Raw genomic sequence first — 9,851 nt, forward strand, 5'->3', positions numbered from 1 at the left:
AGCCATGGGGTGCCTCCTGCCACAGGCCTTCAAGAACCACAGAGGAAGCTGGGAGGTCTGTCCGGGCGTCAGCAGAGCACCGGGACCAGAAAGGTGACCCCTGAGGGTGAGTCTCTGTGGCCTCCGAGGGGCCGAATGAGACCCAGACACACCCTAGTTAAACCTGTTCTCTTCCAAGCTTTGCGACAGAGCTTTTGTTTTCCCTTCTATAGTCTACTTGCCTTCTGAAAAATTCCAAACATGTTTTTCTGGCTCCTGTTCAGACTGTTGAGGGATCAGAGTAACCTTCCTGGCTGAAGTGGGATCAGGCCAGCCCCAGAAGCCCAGAAGGAAATGGGGAGTGGGAGGGCCCGGCAGGGACCGGGAGGGAAAGGGCCAAGGGTGGCTGCTACAGGCACTGATGTCCTTGCAGGCCCATCCAGGGAGGAAAGAGGAGAAAATGGTGCACAGTTAGTCCTGTAGCTCCTTCCAATGAGGAATCAGGTAACTTAGGTTGCTCTCCTTTTCACCTCCGAAGGTACAAAGGTAAATGAATGGCTGCTGGGGTGAGCAGGTGTTCAAGGTGTGACGGTGGAGGCTGGGTTGAGAAAATGATCAAAGAAAGAACCTGTGGAATCTGACTCATGACTCTCTGTGTGCTGCGGCTACGTTGACATTGGTCTGTGTTTACCTAACATTGAGCAGGAGCCACAGAGGACTTCAATGACAACATGGATGTGTGAAAACTCTTTCACACACATGGTGAGCAATGGACAGTGAACACTCGGTTCTGTCCCCCGAGGCCTTATGTGTGTGTGTCCATGTAAAAGTGTGGTTCATATTACAAGGTACTTGTGTCCACACATCTGTATACACACTGAATTTGCATCTGTGTGTCTTGTGTGTTTATCTGTGGGATATATAAGCAGCGGTGACAATGAACATTATTACCTCGGGACTCAAGAAGATGATGTTAACAGTAAAAACACATGGAGAGAGATCATCTCCTTATCTTCTTCCTCTATTCCTTTTTTTTTTTTTAAAGATTTTATTTATTTATTTGACAGAGAGAGAAACAGCGAGAGAAGGAACACAAGCAGGGGGAGTGGGAGAGGAAGAAGCAGGCTTCCCGCCGGGTAGAGAGCCCAACGCAGGGCTCAATCCCAGGACTCCAGGATCATGACCCGAGCTGAAGGCAGCCGCTTAACGACTGAGCCACCCAGGCACCCCTCTTCTTCCTCTATTCCAAAAATAATTTTTGAACAGGTTGTAAATGAACATGGTAAAAAAAAAATTCATTAATTAGCATGGACTAAAGTGAAAAATGAGTCTCCCACCCTAGCGTCAGAAATGACCATTCTCAGTTCTTATGTATTTATCGAGAAACATATATATTAAAAAAGTGTACACACACACATTCCTTTTTAAAATTTATTTCTTTAAGCTAATAAATGTGAGGATTCTAACAGGAAGATCACTGACTTCTTACATAAGCTTCATTTTCAGCCCCTTGTGTATCATCAGATCCCAGCACACATAGTTGTGTCTATGATTTACACAAGTGTTAAGTTTTATGCTGGAGGACAAATTCTTTCTTTCAGGAGAAAACTTCTGGCACCCAGAAAACTGATTTCCTTCCCAGTTCATCTGGTTATTAATCTTCTTAAAAGCTCACGACAAATAAAATTCCTGTATCTGAGACCTTTGTGGTATCCCAGAGGCAGGTGAGAATCATTCCCATGGAGTTGTCTTCACTTTCTGATTTGTCATCAATTCTTAAGAGCAATCCAGGAAAGGTTTATTTAGTACAGCTCTCTGTTGATTTTATAACCAACTGCTGACTGCTTGGGACATAAAACTCTTGATGATTTACAGGTACTAAATGGGCAAGAAATCCATAAATCACATTCTTTAAGAGAGTATAGGTGAACACACATGCACACACACATTTATACTAACCACCTTCAAAGGAGAAGTTGTAGGCATGTCCAGAAAATACATTCATTTTTAAGTTGAGGAGAATAGGGAACTCATTGGTGAGAGGTCCCCAATCAACCTCTGTGAATTCAATTGTACCAGGTAATATTTTAATGTTCAGCAAGAGGCTTTGCCCATCATTTACTTACTTATTTATTATGAAGCTGTATTTACTTATTTTAGAGAGACAGAGCAAGCAAGGGGAGGGGCAGAGGGAGACAGAGAGAATCTCAAGGAGACTTCCTGCTGAGAATGGAGCCCAACGTGGGGCTCCATCCCAGGACCCTGAGCTCATGACCTGAACCAAAATCAGGAGTTGGAGGCTTAACCAACTGAGCCACCCAGAGCCCCTGCCTAATTCTTAAAAAGGAGACTCTTGTTCCCACTTCTGAAATGTTCAAAGGAGTTTTTATGATTTCTAGAGGAAAAAACTTTTTTTTTCCTACCAAGTCAGAAATGCTAAAGGTTTTCAGAGTTTTGAGATACACCTGACACTATTCTGCAACAGATATTTCTCAACTAAACATTCACTTGAAGATCTCTTTTTGTTTTCATGTATTTATTTCTTCTAGGCCCATGTTTAGGATCATTCCTAGTAATGTGCTAAAATCAGGAAAAATAAGTTTCTAATTCCAGAGAAGTCCTAGAGTTTCAGGGAACTGACAGAGGAGGAGATACAAAGTGAAGAACCCTGAAAAACATTTTTGTCTGGAAAGTGAAATTTAATAAATATGAATTGGCTACCATGAATAGTTTGCCAACTGTCTGCCTCCCAAAACATGGTATAGCATAACTAGAAATTTAGGATGCATTTAACAAAAGCTAATCTCATTTGGATCCTGATTCAAGCAAAATGAAGAGCTAAAAATAAAATAGAGTGAAGTGGGATAAGTTAAACACTAACTAGATATTTGATGACGTTAAGCGTAAATTTTTTAGACATAATAATGGTGTGATTTTTTTTTTTAGTCTTTACCTTTTTTCTTTCTTTTTTTAAAAATTATGTCCGGTTAGCCAGCATATAGTACATAATTAGTTTCTGATGTAGTGTTCAATGGTTCATTAGTTGTGTATAACTCCCAGTGCTCATCACCACACATACCCTCCTTACTACCCATTACCCTATTACCTTTACTTTTTAAAGATACACAATGAAATATTTTAGGATGACATGATTACCTTTTTAAAAATCCAGTTGGGTGCTACAAATATCAATCATTATGTGGTACTCCTGAAACTAACAAAATGCTGTATGGCAATTATACCTCCATTCAAAAAAAGAAAAAGGAAACTGTTAAAAAAAATAAAACAGGGCGCCTAGGTGGCTCAGTGGGCTAAGCCTCTGCCTTCAGCTCAGGTCATGATTCCAGGGTCCTGGGATCAAGCCCCACATCTCTGCTCAGCGGGGAGCCTGCTTCCTCCTCTCTCTCTGCCTGCTTCTCTGCCTACTTGTAATCTCTGTCTGTCAAATAAATAAAATCTTAAAAAAAAAAAAAGATGAAAAACCCTGGAAAAAAATAAAAATGTAGTTGGGGGATTGTGGTTGGGGTCTAAATGAAATAGGATGGGCCATGAGTTGAGGTTGGTGGTGGCCACACAGGGTTTGATGTACTGTTTTCTCTACTCTTGTATTCGTTTGAAAATTTTTCATAATGTAGAAAACACCAGAACAGCTAGTTGCTCTAGAGTGCTCCTGAATTATCTATTTGATAGATAATTTCTTTATTTCACATTTGTTGTTTGACAGGAGCCAGGTGCTGGCTGTGTGGAGGAGCCTGCATGGGGCCAAGTGGTGTGAGTCGCAGTCTGCAGACAGCGCCCTGGTGACCTTGACAAGCACGGCCACTACCGAGAACCAGGCAGGAAACTCTCTTTGTCGGTAAGAAGTCTACCCCTCGGTTCCTATGAGGATCCTCTGTTTGGGGGAGCAACACCAGCCATCCGGGGGGCATGGGGCTTCAGCCAGCTCTGCTCCAGGGATCCAACAGTCAACAAAGCCAATGAGGTACCCCAGAGGTCGGAAGCTGAAAATAGATACCCACAGCCAGTTCTTCACAAACAAGAGGTTTTATTTTTATGCTGTACCCCCACCCTCTGCCAAATAAGTGGGGAGAGCTCTGAAAGGGCTGATTTTGTAGTCGAGAGCCACTGAGGGCAAGTGAAGCTGAGATTCGTGCCTGGCACAGGGGAGCAAAGGAAGAAGGACCACGGTATCTGGGGAGTGCCCCACCTGTGCTAGACACCTCCCAGGATTCTACAGGAGGGAGTGAACCCAGACCCACACTGCACAGGGGATCTGTCCCTCTGTGGGCCCAAGGACAGAAAGAAGACATCCTAAGAGCTTTGCAAAAGTATCTCCCCCTTGGTGGCTGGGCCCCACTTCACAGGCCTCAGTAATTCCTGTCCTACCCTGTCAGGATGGTCAGCTATCATCCATCTCTCCAGCCAAAAGACCCAGCCCTAGTCAGCCCCTGGGAGATGTTTCCAGACAACATTACATTCTTAAGGAGCCTGTCTCCTTTGATTAACAAGACCTTTTAGTTTTCTTCTGAATTCTATATAGACAGCCAGAACATGTGCCCCACTGAAGGCAAGGGTGGGGAAGGGTGTTCCCTGGTGCCCTGGTCTCTTGGGTCTGAGCTTTGCCAGCAAGGTCACTATTACCCCCAGATGACTCTGAGTCTTGGCCAAACCAGTAAGTGTTCACTCAGATCACAGCTCCCTCCCCATTTAGGCCGTTCAGTGGCTTTCCAGTTGCTCTCCAGACACAACCTAAAAGGTTCAACGAGGCTGACCCCTCGGGTTCTGGCCTGGGCACTGAACCTTTGAGCATATGCCCAAAACCAGGGCCACTTCCCCCACTGATAATCTCAGGGTGGGTTGCATAGCCGGGACCAGACAGACTCTAACCCACTGTCCCAGGGTCGCAGTCCTCCATACTGCAAGAAAGAATGCTAAAAGGCAGACTTCTGGCTGACAAACTGGAAACCCGTCAGGAATATGTCCTTGCTGGCCAGAGAGACTAAGGAAGGACCTGGGGTTGGGATCCAAAAGCCATGCAGTGGGCTTACCATCATGCTGGTGCCCACCACCCCAAATAAAGATAGAGAGTGTGTTGTCCAGAAGCCAGAGAGCAAGGGGGTGGGGTTGTCGGGTAGCTGAAGGCATCTCTGTTTGAGTGCAGCTGCAGCGGGACTGTCAGTTTCCACAGGCTGCAAAACGCCCCCTGACACCCGGAGGGGTTGCCAGCCATCTCCCTCCTTCTCTTTGACTGGGTATCAGCAGCTGTTCCTGCAGCTCCCAGCACAGTCCTTAGAGGTCAAGATACACCAGTCGCATGGCTATCCAGTGTGAACAGCGCTCCCTGGGGTTATGCAAGTCGAGGGCCTTGACTACATTTCCTCAGGCAGGCCCCCATGACGCTCCTGACCAGTCCAAGTCCCTCTTGAAGCTACAGGACCCCTCTTGGATGTTGGAGAGTAACTGGTCAGATCTCTCCATCCCCTGCCCCCCAGACAAGAAGATCTATGAGGGCAGAGCAGAATCTGTGCTTTCTGGTGGTTGAGTGTTTCACTTCTATATCTCCACTTGATTGCCCATGTCTAGCCACAGAGGATATACTCAATAAATGTTGAATGAATGAACACATTCCCATCCCTCCACTCCTGCCCCCGACCATTGCAGGCCTGCCACCCACCCTGAGCTCCTGAAGCTCTGAGTCCATTTGGGAGGCATCAGTTATCTCTATGTTAGCCCTTTTTCTCTCTTTGAACAGGAACAGTTCACGCTGAATCATTCTGCCTGGAGATAAAGACTTCCCAAGGCCACTTCGGTGCATGTAGGACTCCCAGCATACCTGGGAGAAATCGGCAGTCCTGCCTGCCCAGCTGCCACATGTGGACACATCTTTTTCCTGTTTGAGCCTTCCTTGATGCTCATTATAACCCAAATCCAGGAATCTAAAGCTGTGGGCTGAGTGAGGATGAGCAGGGAAAGGGGGTCAGGGAGGCAGGCATGCAGGGTGTCATGGCCAGTGGGTATGCTGCTGGTGATGCATGGCTGTGTCCCTGTCCCCACACTTCCTCCCCAGAACCAATGGCCCTCAGCTAGGAATCCAGTATTTCATGAATATTGCTTCTGTAAACGGAATCCTGTTTTTCCATCCCCTTCTATCATCACACATCAAAATGAATTCTCATATAGAAAGGTTCTGTTCCTAAGATAAAATACAAATCACAACAATAATGTATCAAGTATATTTTAATCATATCTTTGGAAAACTAGATGTTTTTGATAAAAATTAATTAAAATCACTCTCTATATACACATAGTACCAAAATTTTAAGGTATTGCTAAATCCTGTCTTCCTTTGGGATGAGTGCCCCTTATCTCAAGTGGCAGGAAAATAAAGAAAATATTTTATTTTAAAACCCAACAGTGGTAACTGTCTCTTCTTAAATCTTTTATCTGTTGTGGTTGTTTATTATATAGTTCAGATTCAGGAAGATTAAGAACACCAACTTCTTTTATAAAGAAGACAAGCTTGTCTTGACCGTAAGGATTGTTTCCATGATTCATGATTTTCCAGGTACTGACATGAGGCTCTATTTTGTCTAATTCAGCAGAACTCATAGACAAGTTCTTAGAGAGGTCCCCATGTTCTCTTGGTCACTGGACCCCGGTAGCTCCTTTCCAACACAGATCCCAGCCTGGTGGGCAAACCAGGCTTTAGCCTTGCCAAAGAGTCACTGTGACCCAGTGATAACTTAAGGATTTATTGACACTGTTGTCCTATCATGTTTATTTTGTATGGTTTTTAGTTTATTTTGTAGCCAGCTATCAATCCCTTTTTAATTTTTTTAAAAGATTTTATTTATTTATTTGACAGATCACAAGTAGGCAGAGAGGCAGGCAGAGAGAGAGAGGAGGAAGCAGGCTCCTCGCTGAGTAGAGAGCCTGATGCGGGGCTCGATCTCAGGACCCTGGGATCATGACCTGAGCCGAAGGCAGAGGCTTAACCCACTAAGCCACCCAGGCGCCCCTATCTAATCTCTTTTTTATTTTTATTTTTTAATAGATTTTTTTAAAAAAGATTTTATTTATTTATTTGTCAGAGAGAGTGAGCACAGGCAGACAGAGAGGCAGGCAGAGGCAGAGGGAGAAGCAGGCTCCCTGCCGAGCAAGGAGCCCGATATGGGACTCGATCCCAGGACCCTGGGATCATGACCCGCGCCGAAGCAGCCGCTTAAGCAACTAAGCCACCCAGGCGTCCCTCTAATCCCTTTTTTAAACGGAGATATTATTTTATTTTATTCCACTAAAAAAATGTTTTGCAGCCTTTAAGATACCCAGAGTCCTCAAGGGACACCGGATGGCAACCATGTTGTTTGGGAATCTGCAAACCCTCTTGGGGGGCTGAGAACAGGTACTAGAAAATCTCCAGTGAAGCCTATTTTCTCTTCCCTGCTCCCTGCCCACCCCCCTTCTCACTGCCATGGAAACTCCCAGTGTCACAATAGCAGTGATTTTCCCTTTGGCTGTTGTAATTAAAATTGAGACACCAGGGCCTTCCTGTAGGAAAGGGGTGGGTTGTGGACCAAGTGAAATTCCTGCCCATGTCCATATGCAGGGAATATCCAGCTGTACCAGGAGGAAATTTCCTCCACCCCCACCTAATTTTTACCCATCTCAGATATTTTCCTTCCTGTTTCCCCTCCTGCCCCACTCCCACTCCACCCCCCCTCGACTGGTATCTGTAAGGCTGGCTGGGCTGCTCTGCTGTCTAACCTAAAAAGGTCACAACACCCGACATCTCATTTGTCAGCAACAATGACTTGAATGCTGTTCCTTTGGCATCATAGTCTAGCGAGGGAGGGAGTATATTTCCTCATAGGGGGGAGGAGAGAAGCAGGCAGACACCTCATCTCCCAGCTGGGTCTCTTCTAGCTGGTCAGCATCAGGGCTGGATCTGAAATGGGAGCGGAAAACACAGACCCATTACAGTCCACACCGCCTCTCTCAGAACCAGCGCCACCATTTTGGCAACACGCCACACAGAAGCTTGCCTTCTCCCAGCACCTTCCTTACACACCAGACAAAGCCATGGGCCACAACTGTGACAGCTGGAAGAGATGCATCCCCACTCCACACAACATACCTGTCATTTCCACCGGCCACGAAGGAAGGGTAGTCTGGGTCACCAACAAAAGCAGCATTCTCTGAAGGATAGATGGTGTAGTACTGAGGAGGGCTTGGCGTGGCGGTCACCACCCCTCCAGGTGGTATGAGACCACAGGGGTTCACCACTGGCTGCAGGTAGGTGGTGTTCATCCCCAGGGGTTCTTGAGAACCGTAAGGAGGAGGGATATACTGCACCACAGTGGCGCCATGGAAGGTGATGGGTTGGTTGATACCAGTGAAAACAAATGATTGTCCTCCCGCCGTCTGCTCCGAATCCAGGACCCTTTCCTCGCTTTCCTTGCACGCCTGGCAGGAGAGCATTTTGAACTTGCACACGGCAATCAGGATGAATGTCACCCCGACTGACAACAGGATAGGTCCAAGGAGCTGGGTCCATTCAAAGTGGGAGACACCTTGGTATTTGATCCAGCCCATGACGGTGAACGTGATCCCCACCAGTCCCAAGAAGATGCCTGAGAAGAGCAAGGTGGCCCCCGCCTTGTCGTCATCGGACACCTGGATGTCAGCGGTGCTAGGTGTGTAGGGAGTGACGGAAAACACGTTGAGAGGGAAGTCCTCCAAGCGGCTGCTGCCGTGCTCCATCGTCTGCCCGTGATCACCCCGCTTCCTGGAGGGGAAAGGGAGTGTGAGGGCTCCTAAGAGCTGAGAAGAGCAATCCCAGGCTCCGATCAGTTATGGAAGAACTTTGGGCCTCTGTGGTTAACAGAGTATAACACGCAGAAGCCTGAACTTTGTTTCAAAGAATAAAGGTCTGAGAAATGAAGCTTGAAGTTTTCTCTTACGCTATCAACAATTGGAGGTTTCTGTTTTACGATTCAATGACAAGCTCGCTCTCATTCACATTCATTCACTCATTCAAAAACTACTTGAGCCTGTCCTCATATGCTGGGAGGTGCTTTCCTAGATGCTAAAAGCACTCTTCCAAGGCCTTTACCAAAACCAGGACTATAGAGATGGCCGAACTACCTCCGGGGCCTCTGGTGGGACTGGGGCCTTGATGTACCCATTACATGCTCAGACATCTCATCCACTTTTCCTGCTGAGTCATCTCATGGAAGTAAACAGACACGCATTTCATGACTCTCTGTGCGTCCTTCCCACATCAGGATCTTGAGCTGGGTTGACGCTTAAGCTCCCGCGCCTCTCACTGAGCTCTGAGGCACAGCTGTCTTCTGACCAGCCTGTGTGCCTTTTGCTTTCAGATGTGGGGAATAGCTCCAGCTGTGGGTGAGGAAGGACACCCTAGGAAACTAACCACATCACTGGCAAAGGTCGAAAAAGCATGAGGTATGAGCTGGCATCTAGGGGACACTTGCTTCACACCCTCCCTCCATGGTGGCAGCACAGCCCTTGGTCTCCAAGGTGAAGTCAGCAGCTACGTTTTCAAGGCTGATGTGTTTTTGCAACCAAACCCAAGCTAATTCAGGGAAGAAAGCTTTGCCTTCAATGACATTATCTGGCATTCATAACTACAGAATTGCAAAGCAGCCCCATGCATTTCTTCTTCTGCAGAATAGTAACTGTAGCCCTTTTTTCCTTTCCTGCACAGGTCTTAACTAAACAGATGTCTTTCTTCGGTGGTTAAATATTATATTATCTTTCTTTGCCAATGTTGAGCAGAAGGTCCAGGAAAACAGTTGCCCTCTTGCCCTAGGTAGGGCTTCCCAAACTTTCCCGATGATAAAAATCACCAG

General features: G+C 46.4%; 1 protein-coding gene and 1 long non-coding RNA gene across 2 annotated transcripts; one reads left to right on the forward strand and one right to left on the reverse strand.

Moving 5' to 3' along the window:
• Positions 1-592: 592 nt before the first annotated feature.
• Positions 593-6,389, forward strand: LOC308343770. The gene is made up of 3 exons (XR_013966900.1): positions 593-741; positions 3,704-3,835; positions 5,732-6,389. It is a non-coding gene; the product is annotated as an uncharacterized lncRNA (long non-coding RNA).
• A 1,429-nt stretch (positions 6,390-7,818) lies between these two features.
• Positions 7,819-8,739, reverse strand: TMEM174 (transmembrane protein 174; the record flags this gene model as incomplete). The annotated part of the gene is made up of 2 exons (XM_080804827.1): positions 7,819-7,924; positions 8,114-8,739. 2 exons carry the CDS (start codon positions 8,737-8,739, stop codon positions 7,819-7,821), a joined length of 732 nt encoding a protein of 243 aa, XP_080660953.1.
• Between the last annotated feature and the right edge of the window lie 1,112 nt (positions 8,740-9,851).

Source organism: Martes martes, assembly GCF_963455335.1.
Source record: "Martes martes genome assembly, chromosome: 5".
In the NCBI taxonomy this organism is placed as follows: Eukaryota; Metazoa; Chordata; class Mammalia; order Carnivora; family Mustelidae; genus Martes; species Martes martes.